A 23692-nucleotide genomic window follows, 5' to 3' on the forward strand; every position below is an offset into this window, starting at 1 on the left:
AAAAAAAAACCTCTAAGAGTGCCTCGCGGAATGGGGCAGGGGAGCAGAGTGCGTAACCCCTCATCCAGTCCCCCCTTCCCAATACACCGTGTGTATTTATAGGGGAGGACACAAAATTACCACACACACACACACACACACACATACAAACACTCCAATCCCACTGCTAGAAACAAGAGATGTTGTGGTCCTCAAATTCTTTGCCCCCGTGATTTATAGTGCATCGGAAAGAATGAGTGCGTGGAGAAGGAGACATCGTCTGTCGGAGTCTTAAGCGGAGAACTGTTTATAAATATCCTGCAGAGTAATAAACCATGCCCGAGCATCACCGACTGTTCCAGCCCGCAAGTCTGCTCAATAAATGTTAACCAATTCCACTTTATACGCACTTAAGAGCAGATAAGTAAAGGCTTTGATCCGTGATTCAAATTGTTTCACCTTTTCCAGCACTTGAATGGGGTGGGGGTGAGGCACTTCCTTCTCTCAGTCTTTCTGCTTCCAAGTTGTCGAGGGTTTTTGTTGGAATGTGCTCTTGTCGCAGAACAAGCAGGGCACCGCGCTTGATGATGCGAAGCCTCTCCCGTTAACCCGGCACCCGATTGGCCAGATTGTAAATTAATTTGTGTGCTAATCCCTGCTCATGTGCGTCTTTTTCCACAGAGCGGAGAGTTCCTCACCGTGGACAGATGTAAAGTGCAGGGGCCCAGGTACCAAGACGAGGGGGTCACGGACACCGCCGCTGGGGTATGTGTGTGCGTGTGCCTGTGCGTGCGCGCGTCGGCAGACTCGGAGCCTCGCTCTGTCAGGCCTCCTTGCACCAAAAACAAACTCACAAAGACTGAAACTAAATTGGGAAAAGCCCGTGAACGAAAGAGAAATCAAAATACGTGCATAAGTCCATGTACTGACGCTCACTTTCACTGTAAAAGTGAAAGAGGATCCTGCCTCACAGTTAAGTCATGTGGCGCTCAGAAAGGATCCAGTCGGCGCGACCAATCGTGCTGTTTGAAAGAAATACAGTACATACTACATACTTTGTCTATGACGATAAAAAAACAAAAAACAAAAGGTAACAATCCTCTATTTCTCTGCACAGCGATGTTCAACGTGTTCTTATCATGTCTCATCTTAACTCTCTTTTTTGTTTGTTTGCTGTTTTTTTTTTTTTCCCTGCACCTGTGCCTCAGGAGCCCGAGACAGACGATGGCACACCAGGTCAGGTGTCTGGACCGGGGGAGGTGAGCGGCGGTTGGGACGTCAGCACCGAGCGGCCGGCTGGCACCGCGGGCAAGCTGTCCAAGACCGAGTCACAAAACCACATGTCGCCCAGGTACACGGGGCGCCACAGAGAAATTAGAGTCCACTGTCCACTTTTAGCAGAGGAAGCTACACTAGCTCGCTTTCACTGTACTTATTTACATTGTTTTTCTCACCTTGGGCAATTTTCTATCAATAGAGGCCAATCCAGTTTAATGCCAAGTACACATCAAATCAGCCCAGACCAGGCTGAGAATATCACGTTGCTTTGATATCACCTTCATTATATTTAGCAGACGCTTTTATCCAAAGCGACTGACAATTATTCAAACTCCGACAGATGCAGCCATCAGGAGCAATTAGGGGTTAAGTGTCTTGCTCAAGGACACTACAGCATGCTAGCAGGAGGAGCCTGGGATCAAACCAGCAACCTTTAGATTACTAGACGACCAGCTCTACCTCCTGAGCTACCATCTCCCGGTAGCTCATCTCGGCCCTGCCCCTCACTCGTCTCCCTCGTCCCTCAGCAAAGTGGAGAACAAGCTCCCCCGACGTCCCCGCAGCACCTCCATGAAAGACCGGCAGAACTCCAAGGCCCAGAGCGACCGCACCAGCAGCATAGAGAGCGAGTGCTCCCCGGACTCACGGCTCGTAGCCCAGGTAGGGACGGGGTGGCTGGGAGACATGGATTCCCTCACATCACGTGATTTTGTTTTTTGAGGCTGATTTGACAATATTTTAAGATCAGGCTGAGTCCAGGGTGGTCGTGCTGTAGAATCGTAGTTGTCGTGTGTGTGTGTGTGTAAGAGAGAGTGAGAGGGAGAGAGAGACTCAAATTTCTCTCTGTACAATCCCAATCGGCCAGGTCACAATTCAATCAAAGGTGTTTGATTTTATCGGGGCAAGTCTCAAATCGCAACGGCAATTGTCAACAGCCAATGAGTTTGTTCGCCTGCACGATGGCAACGCCAAAGAAAGCGGCGGGTGGGCGAGTGTGGACTCCTGAAATGGGGGAAGGACTTGTGGAGCTGTGGCCACTCATGAGGTTCCGACGAGTGTAGAATGTCGGCGCTGCAGGTTCGTTGCACAAACAATCACAGGAGCCAGCTGTTTGGCGTCCATGTTTGAGTGTCAAAATATCGACAAGATATAAAAGAAGATATTTTGCCTCTCGCGGGAAGAAACTTTCTCGCGAGCGCCGGAGTACCACAAAACTCTGTTACTCAGTCTTTTCTCCGTCGTTCGTCCGTTGAAAACCTGCAAATTTCAGTCGCTAAATGTGCGCTGGTCAATCTTCTCGTTTTGTCTTTCGCCGTTGGGGGGGGTCGCATTACGTGGACGTGGCCGCGCCTTCGTAGCACAGCACAACACTTGAGTCTGCGACGGACAAATATGAAACAAAACTACCCGAAAGGCTAGCCCATGCAGAGTAGCACACATGCAACCACACCAGATCCAAACAAAGGCAGATTATCACTATAGATTATTTGACATTACAAGATATCTGGGAATCTATTTTAGCCTCCAATTAACCACCCCCCGAAACATCACAGACACTTGCAGCCTGCTGTTCTGCTCAATAAATGTCAACCAATTCAACTTGATATGCACTTGAAAGAGGGCTTTGATCAGGCTTTGTATCAGCCACGTTGCAAAATGGTCTCAAACAATCGGATGCGCAAATTTGAAGTCTGTGAATTATATCCAGTAAAAAAATGAAATTGAACTAAATCTTTAAAAAAAAACGTTATCCCCATGCTGCTCTGTAGTTAACTAGCCGTGTCTTGTCCGCAGGTTCCCAGGAAGTCTGTATACGACCAGCTGAATCAGATCCTCATCTCAGACGAGCGCCTACCAGAGTGCATCATACTCATCAACACCACCGAGTGGCAAGGACAGGTGTGTGTGTGTGTGTGTGTGTGTGTGTGTGTGTGTGTGTGTGTGTGTGTGTGTGTGTGTGTGTGTGTGTGTGTGTGTGAGAGAGACGTTTCATTATATATATATATGTGTGTGTGTGTGTGTGTGTGTGTGTGTGTGTGTGTGTGTGTGTGTGTGTGTGTGTGTGTGTGTGTGTGTGTGTGTGGGACTTTTCATTATGTGTGTGTGTGCGTGTGTTGAACAGTAGATGCACGATAGGCATACAGTCGGTATGACAACTACTGACAGCTGCATTGTGAGTTAATCAGTCCCAGAGGGAAGCATGTGGTGAAGTCTTTTGATTTATTTATTTGCCATTAAATTGCCGGATTTGGCAAAAATGTACTAAGTCAACGAAAGAAAATATATTTTTTATTTTATTTTTCATACTATCATTGAAATAGTCATATGTATATGTCATATGTCCCTTTCTATAATTAAACTGTATATCTTGGATATCAGGGAAATAGCTATAAATATTTCAGTTTTTATTATTTTCTAAAGATAAGGAACCCTGGGCTCAAATTTATAAAAAGAAAATACTGTTCTTTTGATTGGGTTCCAGTCATCTCCAAAATAAACTTTCATTTCCAAATACTGTAAATAAAGTGCTGATGATGCTGTTGACATAGGCTGTCTTCTATCTTCAGAGAATTCAGGTGAATTACAGGCGTTCTCAAAATCCCATTTTCCTGGAGCTACTAGTTACTTGGGGTAAAAGCGTTTGTGGATGCAAATAAATATCATTGAAGTGAGGGCATGCTAACTGTCTAACTAACTGTCCGGCTGTCTGACTGTCTCTGCAGTATGTAGCTGAGCTGCTACACGAACAGAGCCAGCTCATCGTGTCCACCTGCTCAGCTGCCGATGTCCAGGCTGCCTTCAACACCATTGTCACACGCATCCAGAGATTGTAAGTCTCATGTTCACACACATACACACGTTTGAAACTGTGCCCCGCCCCTTGACGCTTCCTATGATGGTTAATGCTGCTGCCAACTCCTCATCGAGACCATCGTTGGTCAAATGTCAGAATTGTGAAACGTCTCTGGGCTCACCCACCCGGTGCGGCCGCGTCCCTTCACCCCGTAGCCCCGTCTCCCTGTGTGGGCTTTCTGCCCAGACCACTGTAGAAACACCTCGGAGCTCTTTGGCGTTTCCCTTCACTTCTTGGATCCATCTCCGTCGGCCCGGGCGGTGTCGGCAGGAGACCCTCCGCCCGTGCTCCATGTCAGACGTGATCGCCTCGTTCCTCTTTAATCCCTGGGAAGGCGGTGGCCGCTCCTCCGTGGGCCTGTTTGGCTCGTGAACCCCAGCCTAATGCCGGCATGTGTTTCTTTCAGATACGCTCTTTTAATTTTTCTGTTTAAATCTCTCGCACCTCAACAGGCTCACCCTCTGTCTTGGTTGTTTGTTTGTTTGTTTATATGTTTGTTTCTTTGTTTCTTTGTTTGTTTGCGGCAGCTGCAACTGCAATGCACAGACTCCACCCACGATCAAGGTGGCGGTGGCCGGTGACCAGAGCTACCTTAGTACCATCCTGCGCTTCTTTGTGGAGCAGCTGGCCAACAAGACCCCTGACTGGCTCAGCTACATCCGCTTTCTGGTCATCCCCATAGGTAAACCTGGAAAACCTCGCGGCAAATCACCAACGCCCAGTCCCGCCAGGGTGTTTTTGTTAGTGTTGCCGTCCAAAATTAACGCAACAATTGGGATACAATTTGTGGCCTTTTTTGAAGAGGGAAAAAACATTCACGGTTTCATTTGCGTTTCCTGACAATGTCGCAGGGGTACAGAACAGTTTATCCACCCATCTCGTGCAGAATATTGGGAAACTGTTTTACATGATCTTCTGCAGTTATTTTGGGAGGTAAATTTGATTGGTTAGTTTGCATTCCAATGCTGGTGCAAACACTGGCACTAGCTAGTAGCCAGGCAGGAAGTTTAGTAACACTGCTATGGAAACATCATCTTCATGGCCAGGCAGTGGCTGCGTATCGGATCATTTTAAGCAGAGCAGAGCGTGGGGGGCCGGGGACTGAATCACGGACTTGTCAGTTTTATACAGCTTTGTGTACGTGGCTCTCTGTGGCTTTGCATTTCCAAAAACAGGTTCCCATCCGCTGGCCAAGTATGTGGCGTCCTTTGACAGCCGCTTCAACAGCATCTTCATGGACACGGCGTGGAGGGAGCTGTTCTGCCGGACGGAGCGGCCCAACTCCGGTAGGTTCCAGCCTCAATGTATCGTATTCTGTTGTAAGTCTCAGGTTTCTTCATAATATGCAGCTCTGAGTCGCCGCTGGAGTGCCGAGCTCTGCAGTGTAGTAAAACCACTGCAGAGTGGCTTCATGTTGATGTGTGTAACATATAATGCAGGTTTTTATTTTATTTTAAAATATCAAAGTGGCACCTGTACTTTTGAAAGAAAATGTTTAAACTATTGCAGTTTAAGGTGAATGTTGCAAGGAAAACTAGCTTTTGCCAATTAAAGGTAGTAAACATACTACCTATAATTTGACTTTGTAATTTGCCATGGTATTTGTTTTCCTCCAGTGTGTGTGTGTGTGTGTGTGTGTGTGTGTGTGTGTGTGTGTGTGTGTGTGTATATATATATATATGTGTGTGTGTGTGTGTGTGTGTGTGTGTGTGTGTGTGTGTGTGTGTGTGTGTGTGTGTGTGTGTGTGTGTGTGTGTGTGTGTGTGTGTGTGTATATATATATATATATATATATATATATATATATATATATATATATATACACACAGAACTGATGTGGTGACCCCGAAACGGTGCTAAAAAACCGAGCTGTGTGTTTTGTGAACCACTACACCCCTGATTTCCACGTAGACAGATGTTGTGGGTCATTTCTCTCGCCACCCGCTGGCCTTTTAAACAAAAGCGACCGCCTCGTGGCGGTCACCTACCGTGACAGAGGGTGGCGGGGGGGGGTTGATCGATGGGAGGCAGGGGAGGCGGCGCGGTGCAATCGGTGGAGACGGCCGCAGCCTTGGCTGGGCCCTGGTACGCGGAGCCGTCTCCTCGCTGCTGCACCGTTAAACCACGGAGCCCGAGATGATTGAGGAAAGGGGTCCTAGGAGGACCTCTCCATTCAATCAATTCACACGTTCAGCTCAAATAGCGAGAGAAAACCCTTCTCTCCAGTACGTCTAGGTTTTAACAAGTTTTGCGTTGTACTGCCATCACATGTTTTTGTATATGGACTAATTATTGTTTATGCTGGAACCAATGAATAAGATATGAGCTTAATCAAAGACAAAATCTGTCATTGGTACTGGCTTCAGAGCGCCGCATTCTCAATAGAATTAGAAGGAATTTAATAAAATCTCTATTAACTACACCCACATGCATTTCGCCGGTTTCACAATCGCTGGCAGACACACACACACACACACACACACACACACACACACACACACACACACACACACACACACACACACACACACACAGTAACATCCATGCAATCCCCTTTCTTTCCAACGATTTTACAGTTCTCATTTCTTGTTCATTTCAAAGCAAACTTGGAAGTCCTCACTCTGCCGTCCTTTCTAATTCGCTTAGTAACAGAAAACTGGGCGCCAGGACGTGACGGAAACCTCCACTTTTCCATCCCAAATTCTCCCGACGGGTTACGAGGAGAAAGCGAACGACTGCTAAATGAGAACTGGGTTGCCCGTCGCCGGCACATGGCATTTCCATGTGCCGCAGGCTCGGCGAGCTGTGTGAGCACCCGCCGCATGTGTAGGGCAACTGCTCGCTGGCAGAGCTGGAGCTTTATATTCAAATTGCGCTTCCTGCCAGTCGCACTGGGAAGGAACAGTGGGCCAAATGAGATCAACACAGCACCTAGTTCGGCCGGCACAGCCACCCTCTTTGAATTTCAAAAACTGCGTCATGTGTATCAGGCCCCGGAGGCCATGTGTCGGACACACACGGCTGACCTCACACTACGTTTGATTTAATGACATTTCATACTCAAGCACACACGCTTTACTCAACCCAATGGCAATGATTTATACACACAGTCCTCTGGTGACCGAGGTAAAAGTCAGCGTTTCAAAATCAATTGGCCTGCATTGTGTGTGTGTGTGTGTGTGTGTGTGTGGGTGTGTGTGTGTGGGGGGCGGGGATTGACACTGTCACTACCTTAAAATACTGACCGAAGTTGTTGTTGTTGTGAGTTGCAACCTGTATCTCCAAAGGTTTATGTTTAAGTGACAATTGTCAACTCAATTTCTGGCATATCTGACGTGTATTACGTTTGGTCGCCATATATTTTAGGTTTCATCGTCACTTCTGCTTTTTCCTCACTGTTCCTGTGCAGATAACATAGATGTAGCAGGACGGGTTGTTCAGTATCTGGCTGGTGCCAATGTGTCCCATCAGTTCCCCATCTCAGAGGCCATGCTCACCTATAAGCAGAAGAGGTAAACACACATTTTTATATCTTATCCAACGTGTGTGTGTGTGTGTGTGTGTGTGTGTGTGTGTGTGTGTGTGTGTGTGTGTGTGTGTGTGTGTGTGTGTGTGTGTGTGTGTGTGTGTGTGTGTGTGTGTGTGTGTGTGTGTGTGTGTGTGTGCCTGCGTGCGTGCGTGCGTTCTTTATCTGCTTTCTTGAAGCATGTTGGTTCAGTGGGTACGTGTTGTGGCGTGGCAATGCTAGTGTGCTTCTATATGGTCTCCTGGGTTGGAACGTAGACCAGGTGGACGGCTCAGGGCTCGCTGGCGCGACTGAGCACGTCTTCTGCAACCTGATCAATGGAGCCAATGCATGTCAGGTCAGAATCGCATCGCAGCATGGGCAAAGCATCCACGTGCACAGCTGCACACGCATGCAAGCTGCCCGCTATGCTACACAGTGCTGCACACAGTACTATACACAGTACTTGTATTTTAGTTACTAGTTGCTATTCCAGCAGTTACAGATAACAATTTTTGCCTAACTAGTCAAAATATATACGGTGCTAGTAATTATTTATTCCATACTAGTAACTGTCCCGATTGTTACTAATAACTATTGCAGTGTTACTAGTGACAATTTGGCTCAGTTTTTGAGATATCAAATATCTGCCTCCGTCTTGTATCTATTCCAAGGGTTTTCTCCATTCGTTTTTCTTTTGATACCTTGTGACTTCACATTGACTCCATATTCATTCAAAGTCATTGCTTTTCTCTGAGAATGTTACAGTTTGAAATGCGGAACTCGACAGTGCAGTAGAACCCCGTTTATCGGGTCGGCCACCCCAGTGTTTGTCACCGGGTTATGAGGCAATGGCAACGCTCGATTTGGGAACATTTTTTCGGGTGCCGCTCATCTTACGGCCGAACCCGGCACTTCCGACTCCCGAACGACCGCCATTCACGTGCCCGTTTTTGGGGTGAACAAGGGTTCCTCCGTTCTTTATTGTATGCAAGCGTTGTGGTGGACGGGACTTGTTATGCACGTGCAAATTAAAGTTCATAGTCGAGTCATTTCGATTGATCAAGCGCCTCGCAACTTTCAAGTCTCACAGGGTGTTTGGTAAAAGACGTGGACAATGTCCGGTAACGGTAAGAATTCAGAAAAGTACGCCACTGCACGCGCGCCATGTGTTTACACGCCATAGTTCTTTTCAGCCCGTTCTCCCCTTAATAGATGGGTGGTGACTGGGGCAGACACTTCAAGCCAAAGCAGACCATAACTCACAAATAAGACACAGACACCAACTCATCCCTGTTGGTTTTGCAGCCTCTCGTACGCAGACCCCACCGTCTTGTGTTTTGGCGTGCTTGTCTTTTCAAATTTTTGGTGACCCCCCCCCCCCCCTTCTCCCTTCTTCAAATTGTCGTAAGTCTGTGTTTCGCGGCAGTCACGAGGGGGGATCTTTAAGACCCAAAAACAAAATCAGACATACCTTTTTTTAACACTGTTGCATTCCTTCTCCCCCCTTCTCCCTTTGGTTTGCATTCAAGGAAGAGAAGTTTGTATTTTGATTTTTACATCAGGTATCTGATTCAACTCTTGTTTTTTTTTTTCTTTTTGTTGTTTTTTTTCTCCTTCTTGTTCTTCTTCGTCCAACCTCCCTTATTTTTGGCTAACTCCATTTGGCGTGAGCTCCTGCCTGTGTGTCTCTAACATATCGCCCCCTTCTTTTCCACGCTCGCTACTCACCGTCCAAAACTCACCTCCGCACTCTACCCCTACCTGTGTTCACTTGGTTTGCTGTGACTTTGGTACTTGCCCTCAACCTCGTGTTTTGTTGCCATGGAGATACGCCTAACAACCTTAGCAAACGACACCAGGATTGAATATGAATTGCCGTGGTGGTTTTATAGTCAAAGTGGAATGGAGATGAAGGGAATAGGGGTTTCTGGGTTGTGTTTATATTAATTTAATTAAAATTTTTGTTGTAAATAGTCACTATTTAGGCATTGCCACGGATAAATACAGACCCAACAAAACTTTACTGGGTCAGGTACTGCGTTCAAGACATAATGCGGGTTGAATTTATTGTCACCCGGAGGGCAATTTATTTTATTGTTTATGATATTATGATATGTTTATGAAGATGGAGTTAAGATTAAAAACGGTTTGTAATATTCGCCTTCTAAGTGCCAATGTCATTGACCCTCTTTAAATGTATCTTAAATTCCCCCGCGACTGTGAAATATACAGTAATAATATAACACTAATCTGAAATACTATAATAATCATAATGTATTTCAGATTCCAAACTGGGACGACATTGAGCTGCAGGAGGTCTGGCGTGCTCTGAAAATGTCTGTCGCTGTCCGGTGACGCAATGTGGTCAAATCGGTTGACTTGTCCTCCCAAAGAGGGGCCGAAACAGTGTTAAAGGCAGTCGCAAAGGTTACCACCACCGAGCCCGACTTGACCCTATCGCTGTTACTCCCACGTATAAATGAACACACAATCAGGCGCCGTACTCCAAACCCTGCCCCCTCCCCTCACTACGATGGTCCCCTACCTCGCTTTTGGTTGTAAGGAGCGGTCCTTCCATTCATAGTCATCGTAGCCTGAAAACCCTGGAATATAACACCCATTCCACTCAGCCAAGCCATGCGCCATCTTCACCGTGATGGGACATGGTGTGTGTGCGTTTCGGCGTGCGTGTGTGTGTGTGTGTGTGTGTGTGTGTGTGTGTGTGTGTGCGTGTGCGTGCCTGCGTGCGGATCATGCACCGGCCAGCCATCCCTTCCAGGGCCATTCAGTGTTCACGTTTGCCCACTGGGGTGTTGGAGCTTTTAGGGTGGGGGGCTCGAAAGCTTTCACTCACACTCTTTCGCCTCTCTCTCCATCCGTAGTCCCGACGAGGACTCCTGCCAGAAGTTTGTGCCATTCATCGGGGTGAGTGATGCCACTGTGGTTTGAGTTTGATTCCGTGGAAGAGGAATACAGACATGTATGTGTGTGCCAACACTGAGCTCTTTTTTGTCCCCTCCCCTCAGGTCGTGAAGGTGGGCATTGTGGAGCACAGCCTCTCAACGTCAGGTGAGGGTGTCGCTCTTTTTGTTTGCTGTTTGTGTGTATGGTTTGTTGTAGAGGTGGTGGTGGTCGTTCTCAAGTGAATTTAGTGTGGCGCGTTCAATGTGATTTTCTCCATGTTCAGTTTTACTTCAAAGGAAGTATTGTCTTTTTAGTGATGATGTCGAATTCGCGACAATGGCTCCATAAGTTGCACCTGTGTTGTTGACATCGCCGCTTCCCCCTTGTCTCGATCGGTCCAAATGCCCTCATGGCGTCATGGCAACCTTTTTTCCCGGGGTCAACCTCCTTTTTTATTTTTCCATATTTAATATCACAAAAGCCACAGCCGGCTTCTCTCGCCGTCGCATTCGTGCTTCTTTCACCGCCGACATTCTTATCCAGCACACACGGTGTCCTGGGACATGTTCTCTGGTGGTTCTTACGTGTTCCGTTCTTACCTCTTTTAAAGTCTGCCTCCGCCTTGAGGCAGACTTCATTTCTCCGGCCGTAAGCCTTTTCAGCAAATATTCTGTCCTCACTCCTGTTTGCAGTGGATTCAGATGATGCCATGGGGGGCAACACCGGCATGCTGTCCTCACCGACGCCCCCACCGGCCGGTCCGTACGGGAAGGAGATAGGGAGCACGCCGCCTCAGTCCCCCTCGGTGTCCACCGCCCTCTCTGGAGCTGGGTACGTCGAGGCTTGCCTCATGCATCCACATCCAAATCCATCTCTCACTGTGTTCCCCAGGAGACAGAGCCCAACTGCTTACTCTGCTGTGGGTTGAAGTGGTTATCAGGGTTTTTTCACTGTCGGTGTAAAACTTCAGCTTATTGTGATGAACACATCGCTTTTATTCAGAATTTCTGGCTGGAACTGATGAATTGTTACCGCCTTGCAATTTTGACCTTGCAACACACCCTCAAATGTACATTATTTATTTATTTATTTGCTGGAATTTGAGAAATGTAACGCCGCGGGCGACCTTTGACTCCTCTGTCCCTTGCCCGTGGCCCTCCAGCTCTCCGTGCTCGGGCGGCGAGGTGATGGGTCTCCAGGTGGACTACTGGACGTGGCAGGGCCCCGAGAAGAAGAAGGAGGGCGAGAAGAGGGACGTGGGACTGAAGAACACCCTGAAGAGCAACTTCCGCTCGCTGCAGGTCAGCCGCCTGCCCTGCGGGGGCGAGCTCACGCCTCCGCCGAGCATGGCCATGACGGTCGTCACCAAGGAGAAGAACAAGAAAGGTGAGCGATTTTTCGCCTTTAGCGCATGCTTTAAAACGGGGCGGTGAGAGTTGATGTTGTTTGATTTGAATGGATGGTCCTCCTTGCCTTTTACAGCTTCTCTGCTCACTGTATCTGTCCGTTTGGCAAAAGCAATGAATGTAGCCAACGGTAGTTCATAGTAGGGTAGAAGTCTGTCCTCCCTAGTTTAATTATTGAGCTTCTCCTCCCTATGAGAAGACCGCTAACGGCCCTGTTGGAACAAAATGAACACAAAGCTGAACCTCTTCACCTTTTTTCCTCTGTGATACCGTCTTCCTTCCCCCCATCAGTGATTTTTCTCAGCAAGAAACCCAAGGAGAAGGAGTTGGACTCGAAGAGCCAAGTGATTGACGGCATCAGCAGGTTGATCTGTACTGCCAAGCACCAGCACACCATGCTGAGAGGTACTGGGACACACGCACACACACACACACACACACACACACACACGCTCATCCACGCTATGACACTCATTTGACAGGTTCTACTGCCATCTGGTGGGCAGAGCAGAAAGCTGCTTCAGAATTGGGATGGAAAGAGGATGGCGTTGCCTTCCCCTGAAGCGGCAGCGATGTTGAATGAGGGGTTTTCACGGTGCGGGAACCTTTTCACGGTTCCAATAGCTTTTTGGAGGAGCCGTCCCCTTTATTTGCGTCCGCACTGCAGGAACTAGGTTACCTCTGTAGATTTTAGAACTTCATTTTGAGGAACGTTTTTAGCTCCTACTCCACGGTAGGGACTGACCGGCACAAGAAGAACCTTCAGTGACGTAAGTGCACGGTGATTGTTCCAGACGTCCACGGTCCCTCGCCCGCGGCGCTCTGAGCACTCTCCTCACATCGCTCTGAATGCAGAGCAGCCCCCGAACTCAGCGGTAATAAAAAAACTAAAATAAAAAACAATAGAAATTGTATTTTTACTGTAGATGTATTTATTTCATTTTCCGACGTTCATCGATATCAATGAACCTGTGCACCGTAATCCCCCTGCTCTCTCCCGATGGGAGCCTGTGCCTCACAAAAGTTAGAACTAACTTTTAAACGAGGCCTAGTAGATCTAATACGAGTGAAGCTCCAGCAACCGGATTGCTCAGTTCTCTCCTCAAATTTGATCGGAAACAGATTTTCGTGGACCGATGAGGGGAAATAAGCGAAAGTTACGGCGTTAAATACACCATGGAACTCACGCTGAAACCCCATTGGCTGACGTCACTCCAGGGTCACTTCAGAGTTCCAGTGCGAATGCAAGCAGAAATAAAGCCCTGGAAGGGATCAGGTTCTTGGAGGCCCTCCCCAGGTCCTAGTTCCCCTCAGGGAGTCGCCCCAGCTGCTCGGTGCAGAAACGCCTTCTGTGTCGTCAGGCTGCCGTGGACAGTATATGGTACATAGAAGACTTGGGCGGTGGACCATGTTGTATGTGTCAGAACGTACATTTGGGAAGTCAGTCGGACACGTTTTTATGAATAAGCATCGGAGTCGGTTTTATTTGCCGGGTACATTTACATATAGGAAGAGATTCCTCTGGTGAGGTCTGGTGCGCTTCACGCCAGGACCATTCAAAAGAAATTACAAAACAAAAGCTCAACCGTCTTTACTCAACGGTAAAAATAATGATGAAAACAGAACAAAACAACAAATCTAGACGTGAAGGAAAAAAATACAATTGTCAGACATGTACTAATGGACAAAAAATACAAAACAGAGATTTTCAGATGTACAAAATGTAATACTACGGACAATTAGTTCAGTGTCCCAACACCAGTTCACCGCTTGGAGGTGCTGCGTCACGGGGTGGACGCGCCGCTCGACACAGGAAGCGCATCCTCACGACACGGCGCCAAAGTCACCGCATGGCCGCGCAAAGAACGCTCACCTCCATCCTTAAGACGGGGACAAAAGCCGGAAGCTTCTTCCGTCCCGACCAGCTCGTTACTCTCCTCCGTGTTTTTATTTGATTCGTTTTCATTTATTTTATTTTTTTCCTCTTTTTCCAATCTGCAGTTTCCATCGACGGGGTGGAGTGGAACGACGTCAAGTTTTTCCAGCTGGCCGCCCAGTGGCCGACCCACGTCAAGCACTTCCCGGTGGGAATCTTCGGTTACACCAAGCCCATGTGACCACGGCTGCTCGCCCCCGCCCTCCCCGCCCCCGCCCCCACCCCCAGGCCTCTGTCTGTCCCCGGCCCCTGACCACCCCCGGTCTCCCCCGTGCACTTGTTTCCCGGAGAAGCTACAGAGCCCCCCCCCCCCCCCCCCCCCCGGCGGTGATAGTTTTCCTGTGGAAAGCTCCGTTCTCTGGCTCGTGAAGGAAAACAACGGCGTTCGCCAGCGAAACCCTTTTGTCGCGTCGTGTCGGGTGTTTTTTTGTTTGTTTTGCTTTTCCCCCTCGTTTCATGGGTGACGTCGTTTCGGGTGTGGTCGGGGTTTCCTCCTTTTTTTTCGGTTCCGTTACCACCGAGAAAAAGAAAAAAAAAGAAAAGAAAAAAACCCCCAAGTCAGGATTTGGGAAGAGTCGTGCTGCCTCCCCAAAAGTATTTTTGGGGATTTCTGGACAGTTCGCCACGTTTGGATTCGAACGGCAGCTGTGTTTGCACTTTGGTCTTGGTCGACATTACTTTTCTTTGATTATTATTATTTCTGTGAAATTCTCCGGCCTGTCGTCACTCTTTTTTGCGGAAAAACCCAGGCAGTGCACGTCCGTGGAAGTTGGAATACTGCTGTGAAATCGAGATGGGATCCCCGACCTTCTCCGGTGGTTCGCTGTTGTTTCTGACTTTTATTTGTCACGCGCGTTTGACACGTTACACTGTTTTTTTTGTTTTTGTTTGTTTTGTTTTTTTCCCCCCTGCCCGGTTGCTTGGAGGCGCACTGTGTTACTAAAAGGAAAAGGAACGACAAACAAATGACGCTAATTAGAGTATTTGCAGTTTTGCCCGTACTGAATGTAATCCATGCAAAAGTCTCCGTGGGGTCGGTGGAACCCAGCGGGGGGGTTGCAGCTGCTGCAGGAAGCCCCGCCCGCTCCCACAGCTCCACGCCAAATGTACGACTCCCATTGGCTGTGACCGCGTCACGTGTCTTCCCCCCCCCCCCCCCCCCCCGGGCCTCCCCCTCCCTAAATAATTTTGGGGGGGTGGGGGGGGGGGGCTGTCGTTGACGCGCCAACTCCTTTTCCCGCGAAACTTTGGCGTCAGTTTCCGGACGAGACGTGGGGACCTTGATGGAAGGGATGTGCCAAAAAACAAACAAACAAAAAAAGACAAAACAGGTTCTAGCACTCGGCTCTGCATTTCACCTGCTTTGGTCCGGTTCTCCTTTTCTAGAAGTCAGTATTGAGTACTGAGTTGAGACAGGTTTGAAGTCGTGGATGTTGTTGTTCTGTTTTGTAGTTGAAGTGAGCACATTCGGTCCAAACGGAAGGAGGTTGTACGTGTAAAGGTGCACGTGCCGCGCCGCACACAACTACTCTTCCTTCCGTGACGGCTCCATTATGGAAACGCTTAAGCTTAAATGTGCTGTCATTAGAGATGTTACCCGCTCAGTATTGAATATGCCTATTATATATTTTTTATTGACTATTTGTATTGGGGGGAAAAAAAAAAGAGTTAAGAGTCCGACTTGAAACTAAATTGGAAAAAAAAAAAAAAAAAGAGAGAGAGAGACGGAGAAAAAAGGAATTTGCTCGTTTTGGGAAGATGAGCCCGATGGCAAAAAGAGGCTGTTGGAGTCCAGCCAGATTTCAAAGTCACTGCCGTGTGTGTGTGTGTGTGTGCGCGTGCGCGGGTGGGTACGTCTGCGTGTGTGTAGGTGTGGTTCATGTTAATGGTACTCCCTGAGTTGTGTTACTTATGTGAACTTTCTTTCAGTAGGAATCCCTTGGACAAAAGGGCCTCACGGTTATAAAGACGTAACTGTTGCTTTTTCAGATATATATATAAATATATATAAAGTGAAGACTCACGAGCATTGTTAGGCTCTGTAGGCTGGCTTTTATAGTATTGTATATAACTATACAAGATGTACTATTGTGAATCGCAAATTCCCCTTCTACTAAATTTTAAAGCACAAAATTAACCTTTCCTTTTGTAATCGTTTAGATGCCAAATGTGTTTCCGTCGCTCATGACGACGTCCACAGTTCTTCAAATGCAAACACTAGTCGGTGTGATTCCTTGTATTTCTCTCTCCCACTGTGTAATGCACTTTCTCGTGTTTTTTTATTTTTTATTTTATTTTTCTTTTTTAAACACACCCAGGGCCGGCCCGACGCATAAGCGAACCGAGCGCCTCCTTGGGGCCCCTGCGGGCGCCGGAGGGCCCCCCAAGAGCGGTGGTCGCTCCCGATCAGGGGCGTCACCTCGGGGGGGTGTGGACCGCACCGGGAAATGCGTAACGGAGGGGGAGCGATCCACACCCGGCGTACTTGTTCCTCCAAACAAAACAAATAAAAACAGTGTTTTTATTTTCGATGTATTGATCTTCATCTGCTGCCTCGTTGAACGAAACAAATTCAAATCCTGCTTTCGACCCGAGTGAGAAAATGCGCTTTGTTTATTTTGAGGTGTTGTTATTGAACTTCTAAACCACTACCTGTAGTCATCAGAAGTCTTTTTTTTTTTTGAATCACCCTTCATCGCGGGGGGGTTTATGCTTCACGTGGGATCAAGCGCCTTCTGAAGTCTGAACAAAGAGGGGAAAAAAGAAGTGTACGATGACCTTTTTGGAGGGTGGTGTGGGTGCGTGTTTGTGTGTCTGTGACAAGAGTGAGTGAGGCAGCCCTTAAAAAACTAAAAGGGCATAATGACAAATGTATTCAAATGTATTTTGACCTGTTGTTTTCTTTTTGTTTTTTTGCCCTAGATCTTAGAGGTAGCACGGGGGGGCGTTTTTACAAGACCGGATCAATGAGTCGGCTTTCTCCACTCTAGTCATTTTATTTTTTTTAACAATATAGCGCCGCAGCAAATTCTCCCCAGCGATCCGCCCCCGTAAATGGTCAAGAAAATGGTGGTAAAAAAGGCTGCTTTTAGCGCCGTCTCATTGATCCCATTACTTGAAATGCCGCCCGGTGTCTTTGCACAAAACCCTATTTTAAACGACATGACAGTATTTTCAAATTTACCACTACAAAACAGAAAAATATGGGTTGCTGTCTGCATGTTTTACTATAGATGTAAATATGTTTTGGATTTTTATATGGTTTTGTTTCTTTACATGCCATCACGAGCATTTGTGTTTAATAAAATTTTTAATCTTCTGTACAATCAGCATGTTGTGTCTGTTTCCCCGTACTCCTCGTCATGGTCAAAATAATGACATTAAGAGTTTGTTTTTTTTAATGCATCAAAGTGCTATATTTGTCAAACGAAAACAATGAGTGACAATGTTCAGTCATATTCACATTAAATTCACTATTTTATTTTGTCATTAACTGGCCGAAATGGCCGGGAGGTTGACGTAGATCTTCATGGGCGGCAGTGGCTTTATCTTGCGGCCCGCCCAGCCGCCTTTCCTCTTCCACAAGCCGCTGGAAGGGCGAATGCCAAGCCAGCGGTTCCGGCCCGCTTTACCGATGATCCGTTTGTTGTGGTGGATGTTGGAGACGCGCCCCACCGTTACCATGCAAGTCTCCAGCACCTATACCCCCCCAAAAAAATAAAACTGTGATTTTTTTTTTTTTTTTCCTTGACTGGGATGACTGAGTCCGGCTGGCTCTCACCTGAACCTGCTGTTTCGAAGGAAGCTGAACGATCGCGGTTCCGTTCACTTTACGCAGCAGCACTCCGCTTGTGCCTGGGGAAATGAAAGATAAAATTATACAAACATAATGGAACGGAAACTTTTCGGTAAAACTATGCCAAAAAATATATTTATTTATTTTTTACAGACGATGGGAGTTATGAATTACCGGCAGCCCGAATGCGCTCTGCTCCCCTCCCTGGGAATAACTCCAAGTTGTTCACCAACGTTCCCACGGGGAGGGCTCCGAGTGGGTAAGCGTCTCCCTCGTTGGCCGAGACTTGAATGAAGGAAATGACAATGGCATCAGAGCGCCAACACGTTAGGCGGCGAGGTGGTCCCATAACGGCGCCCGGAAACTTTGCACGCAAAACAACTCATTGCTGTAAAAACCGCCAGAGTGAGTTGAACTCCTCGTACCTGCCATCCGCCCGATAACTGCAGAGGTTTTGACGATGTCTCCGGCCTGCATGTTCTCTGTCGCGATGATCCACCTTTTGCGGTTGCCCCCGGCCACCAAAGCGATGTCTGCAGATCTGTTCAGAGCGGTGGAGAGGAGGTCATCGGCCTGGCGCACTGGAAACACGCGTGTCTTAATGTCAAAGTGTTCACCGGGCGGCATCGACTGTCAAATCCGCCCTCGCCGCTGAGGCACTTTACCAGGATGGCTGCTGCGGAACGGTATCGCATCCACCGAAAACCAGAATGTCAGGAAGCAAAGGCAACCCCTCGGCGTTTCCACGAAACGCGTGTCATGTGCAAACTAACGTAGTTGATAGTAAACCAGGTCGAACTGTCGCATTTGTCACTTTTATTGCCTATTTACACAGAAAGGTGCACAACTAATGAAAAAATAACAAATTACAAATTGTATTATTTTCAACTGGCTAATAAAAACAACCCATTTCTCTCTCAAATATATAATATTTAAAATAAAAAAGCCAACTCTTTCTTTTTAATCTTTAATTTTTCCTCACACACCCTCACTGAAAACCGCTGCTTCAGACATCGTGCTTTGTACTTCTCAGATTACTCACGCGCCCTGGGCTTGGCTTTACCTGCACGGGTCGTATCGGACCTCCACGACCTTCTCGTCAAAGGCCCGGTCCTCCCTGCCGGGCTCGTAGCGCAGCCGCTGGAAATCCACCCAGCGGTACCTCTGCTTGTGGCCCCCGCCGATGCCGTGCACCCTCACCTTTCCTGAGTGGCGGTGAGGAGAATCTTAAACGGGCCGCTCTCTGTTTATACAAAGACAAACAAACAAAAACAAACAACCTTGGCGAGGCCGCGGCGTTCACCTGTGTGATCCCTGCCTCCCGTCTTCTTCATCCCGATGGGTCTGACCGTGTACTTCTCCCGCTGCTTCCAATGCGTTCGGTTCTGCTCTAAGCAGGCGGTGGCGGTGAAGCCCCGGCATTGTCCCAAACCACTCAGGAGCGTTTCGGGCGCCGGCGGGGCCCGAACGGCGGCCGCGGCTCCCAGCCTCATCAGTGTCTGTGAACGCAAAGAGAAATGAATAAATGATCGATCTGAGGCCTGAGCCTGGACCCTGAAACGAGGCACTGCAGCCAGGGTTCTTTCTGGCATCACAAAATGAAATACAACGATTTGTTTGCTTTACTTTTTTCATTTTTAAAGACTTTGCGCAAAACAAATGTTTATTTTAATATTAATTATTATTATTATTACTATCAATAATAATAATAATTAAAACATAATATTGTCTTAGTCTAATTGGCTATTATTTATATTATTACATTTCCCGAGCATCATCTGTCATCAAAGCGATTCTGTAAAATGTTTATTACGTTGTTTTTTTAACGTATTGTTATATGTTACGATTTGAATAACACCACCAGGGGGGACATCACAGGTTTCCCCCCCCCCCGAGGATGAAATTCAAGCACTTCGAGAACCTTGGACCTGGTTGAGAGGCCTGCGCACCTGAGGGGACGGCAGAGGAGGCTGGGAGAGAGACAGGAAGCGCAGAGCCCGACTGAGGGACGCCAGCGCCATGGCTGCCGCCGCCGCCGCTTCTTCTTCTTCTTCTTTTTGACAAGGCTGCAAAGCAGAGGTTGAACATTCTCAGCTTCATTTCGAGTCACCTGCGCTCATGCTAATCCATAAAACCTACGGTGTAAAAGAAAATCCCATATGTGATCCTTTCTTTTGGTTGCTATGTTTTAAGTCACAGGGCTCGGGTCTGATTGTATGTGTGCTCTTCTTTATGCTGTTGCCCTCGTGGGTGGCGGGGTCCGCCTCTACTGTCACGAGCGCAACGATAAGGCACGCGCAAGAAGTAGACAGTTGTGGTCGGTAAAAAAAAAAACGGAAACAAATATATTTCCAACGGGATTCTCCGACTCATTCTGGGTGCAATCAACCCAACGTCAACCATTTTGGTTGTCGGCTGTTGCTCTGCCCGCCTGTGTCACATGTTTTGTAAAGCGGGGGCACCGGTTAACAGTTTTCAGAGTTTCCTTTGAAGACAGATCAGTATTGTTTGAACTCGAACGACGAGACGCCCGACGCGTCCCGGTCCCAACGACACCTCAACCCCGTCCGTGCGTGCGGTTGTCGCGTTCCAGGTACTTTTAGGCCGAAAAAACGGAGATTGAAAATAGAAATAAAAAAAAAAAGGCCGAGCTATAACAACAGCTTGCGGGCCGGGCCCATAATAATACTACTACTAATAATAATACTACTAATAATACTACTACTACTCTCTACATTACATTCAACCCAGGCTGGATTTGGCAGCACCGGCCATGTCGGTCACATTTAGCCTGTAGCTTCCAACCGTGACGCCTGCGAGCCGCCCCGGTTGAACGGTGCCCGTGCTCTCCTGCAGCAGATATTAAGCGCACGCTGCGCGGCGGAGGACGCGTTCCTTCACGCTCTACCGACCCCGGAGCGGGCGCCGAGCTCACCTGGCGCCGAGCTCACCTGGCGCCGCTCCGCTCCGCGTCCTTCACGGGCCCCCACGCCGTGCGGCGCGCGGTGATGACGTCGTGGCCGTCGCCGCTGGCCTGTGCTGCGTTCACAGGCAGAGCTCGGAAATCGGCGACGTGGCGGCGTGGGAAGCGTTGCAGGAAGCGCGGTTATAAGGTATAATGGGCGAACATAAAAGGTACATAGGATCGGTTTGGAGCGGTGTTGGACGTGCTTTCTATTAAAAACCCACGCCGCGACGTTAGGTCTGTTACGTCGGTGAACTCGGGCCAAAAGGCGAACTGCCCCAAAATCCCGACTCTGAATTCCGCTCCTTTGCACTTTTTCCAAGTAGGAGGTCGGAGTTTTCCGAGTTCGGACCTGAAGGGAACGCAGCATTATTTGATTGGTATTGGTACAGTGTGAGGATGATGTTTTTATGCTGATATTGTACAATTACTAAGTTTAACAGTGGGAAAAAAAATAAAAAACAACAACAGCCAAATATGCAAAAATGTATACAGAATATGCAATAGTTGGAGCTGGGTGGCAGTATTGCTGGTATGGCTGAGGGGACAAAATGAAATATAAATATAGATTGATGTACTGTAGAGTAAAACACATAATTATACAATAATGGTATACAATAATAATAATAATAATAATAATAATAATAATAATAATAATACAATTTTATATATATATATCTTAATTGTATCAATAGATAGATGGGTGTGTCTTATTGGATGATAATGTGGCCACGAGGGGGCGCACTACATGTATTTAATAGTTTAATTAGTATAAAACACAATGAGTTTTTTATGTTGATAATTGTAACTATTTGCGACCACAAGCTTTTACACCCCGCCCATCCCCACATTTAAAGACCTGTGTTTGATCCATGAAGAGAGTCATTTTTTCAAATTTCCCTCCCCACATTCCTATTGCTGAATGAGATTATCTGGAACTCGAGGCCCCAGAGGATAACAGAGCAGACCAGTGTTTCCAGATGCGCCGTGAAAATGTTGCAAATTCCGCTTAAAGCGCATAAATAATGGGAACGAGCTTTTGCGATTCAAGATCGATGTTGCAAGGCTGTAGGCCCACTAGTCGATGAGCTCCGGCCGGAACCGGAACAGGCTCTCAGGTTCCCCGGTGAAAGTGCGCTTCGCGATGGAAGCCTCGACTCTCTGAGATTCGGTAACTGACGAGTGACCCAGTAAATAATAAAGAGTCGTTCAGTTTTCCACTTGATTCAGCTGGGGTCACGCACTGCGAACCATGGAGCAGTCAGAAGAGTCGGTTGGAAGGGAAATCTCCCGAGAATCATTTAGTTCTGTCAAAATCATTTATCTTTATGTGAAATACAAAGTGTAAATGATTCAATATGAGTTATACCAAATGCCCTCATCTCTTTTTTTTGCCTCAGACTTTAATTAAGTCTTCGTTCATTATTTACAAAAACAAACAAACAAGCAGGGGTAATATTTCTGGTGGTCCTTTTTCTGACTGGGGAAGATTATGTTTTACTTTTTATGTTTTAAAACACACAGAGGCAGATGTGTTCTACAGCCGTTACAGACATGTATTTGATTTGAGTTTTGTTTTTATTCATGAAATAAAAGAAAAACAATAAAAAGAACTTTACAAACATTTAGGCATTTCAAAGCAGCCAAACAGCGCACATGGCAAACGTCAGGGATGCAGTATACGAACCTGGGAACTGGACCAATCCGCAGCTCATGTTTCATTTACTCTGCAGAATACGTCTAGCCACCCTCCCGTTCAGACCGATTTCCAACTCGTCAGGGTCGAGCCAATCACAACCCTTGATCTAATTCTGGGCGGGTTTGGTGCCGTGGTGATGCACCTTACCAAGGTGGCTGCCGCTGACATGTCGAATCCGCTATCCCCGTTGAGGCAGCTTACCGAGATGGCTGCCGCTCGACGCGCAATGTTCTGTTGAAAGCGCTATCGCGACAGTATTGAGCAAACTGGACGGTACGTTTGATCTAAAAAGCTTTTGCAGATAAGAAAGATGTGTTTGCCGCTCTTCCCACAGGGTTTGGTAAACGTTTAATTTACCCCGGTGCTACACGCTCTCTTTTGCAAAAGCTACACTTTTCATCAATATCATTAAAGTTGTTCATTACAGGGACGTACATTGTGTAGAATCTAGAATCTATATTCTGTATATATAGGCTATTTTCTTTTTTCATTTTCTGCTTTTTGTGTATATTTGGAAATTTGTGGGGGGGTTTTTTGACTTGTTTTTTTTTTTTTTTTTTAATTGACTTCTTATTCTATTTGATTTGATTCTTTTCTTGATTTGTTTTTCCTCGTGGAGTCTCTGTGATTGCGATTCTGAAATAAACTCACCCAATGAAATGAACCCGCCCATTCTTATTGTTACAGTGGGGGATCCCGAACATCAATTCGCCTCATGGGACGATGTCCTTTCTCTGCTGAATTGCATTTCGTCAACATGTTGGATTCTTGATTTAAATGCCGCAGGTGACTTACAGGAGGTGACTGACTTACAGGAGGTGACTTACAGGAGGTGACTTACAGGAGGTGACTGACTTACAGGAGGTGACTTACAGGAGGTGACTTACAGGAGGTGACTGACTTACAGGAGGTGACTGACTTACAGGAGGTGACTTACAGGAGGTGACTTACAGGAGGTGACTGACTTACAGGAGGTGACTGACTTACAGGAGGTGACTTACAGGAGGTGACTTACAGGAGGTGACTGACTTACAGGAGGTGACTTACAGGAGGTGACTTACAGGAGGTGACTGACTTACAGGAGGTGACTTACAGGAGGTGACTTACAGGAGGTGACTGACTTACAGGAGGTGACTTACAGGAGGTGACTTACAGGAGGTGACTTACAGGAGGTGACTGACTTACAGGAGGTGACTTACAGGAGGTGACTGACTTACAGGAGGTGACTGACTTACAGGAGGTGACTTACAGGAGGTGACTTACAGGAGGTGACTGACTTACAGGAGGTGACTTACAGGAGGTGACTTACAGGAGGTGACTGACTTACAGGAGGTGACTTACAGGAGGTGACTTACAGGAGGTGACTT

The 23692-nt window shown here is 47.3% G+C and overlaps 2 protein-coding genes across 5 annotated transcripts in view; one reads left to right on the forward strand and one right to left on the reverse strand.

Annotated features, from left to right (window-relative positions):
- The window catches only part of LOC307242409 (phosphofurin acidic cluster sorting protein 2), a gene marked incomplete at its 5' end in the record, with an annotated part of 56760 nt that extends 42595 nt beyond the window's left edge, over positions 1–14165 (forward strand). The window contains 15 exons of one of the 2 annotated variants that reach the window (XM_080016867.1): positions 661–744; positions 1188–1330; positions 1785–1917; positions 3052–3156; positions 3981–4087; positions 4639–4793; positions 5287–5397; positions 7521–7623; positions 9149–9181; positions 10502–10544; positions 10646–10688; positions 11216–11354; positions 11686–11909; positions 12221–12334; positions 13931–14165. In XM_080016867.1, coding sequence (XP_079872993.1) covers positions 661–744; positions 1188–1330; positions 1785–1917; positions 3052–3156; positions 3981–4087; positions 4639–4793; positions 5287–5397; positions 7521–7623; positions 9149–9181; positions 10502–10544; positions 10646–10688; positions 11216–11354; positions 11686–11909; positions 12221–12334; positions 13931–14046 — 1653 coding nt within the window. In that variant the 3' untranslated portion in view covers positions 14047–14165. The remainder of the gene's footprint in view (positions 1–660; positions 745–1187; positions 1331–1784; positions 1918–3051; positions 3157–3980; positions 4088–4638; positions 4794–5286; positions 5398–7520; positions 7624–9148; positions 9182–10501; positions 10545–10645; positions 10689–11215; positions 11355–11685; positions 11910–12220; positions 12335–13930) is intronic. The other variant, XM_080016868.1, reaches the window with a different exon arrangement.
- A 3158-nt stretch (positions 14166–17323) lies between these two features.
- On the reverse strand, positions 17324–20696 carry mrpl2 (mitochondrial ribosomal protein L2). 3 transcript variants are annotated; one of them, XM_080016298.1, is made up of 8 exons: positions 20597–20696; positions 19611–19727; positions 18965–19160; positions 18725–18866; positions 18087–18202; positions 17836–17946; positions 17647–17720; positions 17324–17564 (listed from the first exon to the last, which is right to left on the reverse strand). In XM_080016298.1, exons 2-8 carry the CDS (start codon positions 19680–19682, stop codon positions 17355–17357), a joined length of 921 nt encoding a protein of 306 aa, XP_079872424.1. In that variant the 5' UTR covers positions 19683–19727; positions 20597–20696; the 3' UTR covers positions 17324–17354. The 3 variants fall into 3 exon arrangements, with proteins under 3 accessions (XP_079872424.1, XP_079872425.1, XP_079872426.1); XM_080016299.1 differs by having other exon boundaries at positions 20613–20695; XM_080016300.1 differs by having other exon boundaries at positions 19611–19729; positions 20583–20605.
- Positions 20697–23692: the final 2996 nt, after the last annotated feature.

This window comes from Zeus faber, assembly GCF_960531495.2.
Source record: "Zeus faber genome assembly, chromosome: 16".
NCBI lineage: Eukaryota > Metazoa > Chordata > Actinopteri > Zeiformes > Zeidae > Zeus > Zeus faber.

What these genes read in the sequence shown, in the direction of transcription:
- mrpl2 (XM_080016298.1), bottom strand. Translation starts at nt 19,682, where the DNA reads ATGGCGCTGGCGTCCCTCAGTCGGGCTCTGCGCTTCCTGTCTCTCTCC. An exon ending in GGGAGGCAGGGATCACACAG is followed by an intron (nt 18,867 to 18,964) that starts GTGAACGCCGCG and finishes ACCGCCACTCAG; the next exon opens with GAAAGGTGAGGGTGCACGGC. An exon ending in AGTTATCGGGCGGATGGCAG is followed by an intron (nt 17,947 to 18,086) that starts GTACGAGGAGTT and finishes CCTTCATTCAAG; the next exon opens with TCTCGGCCAACGAGGGAGAC.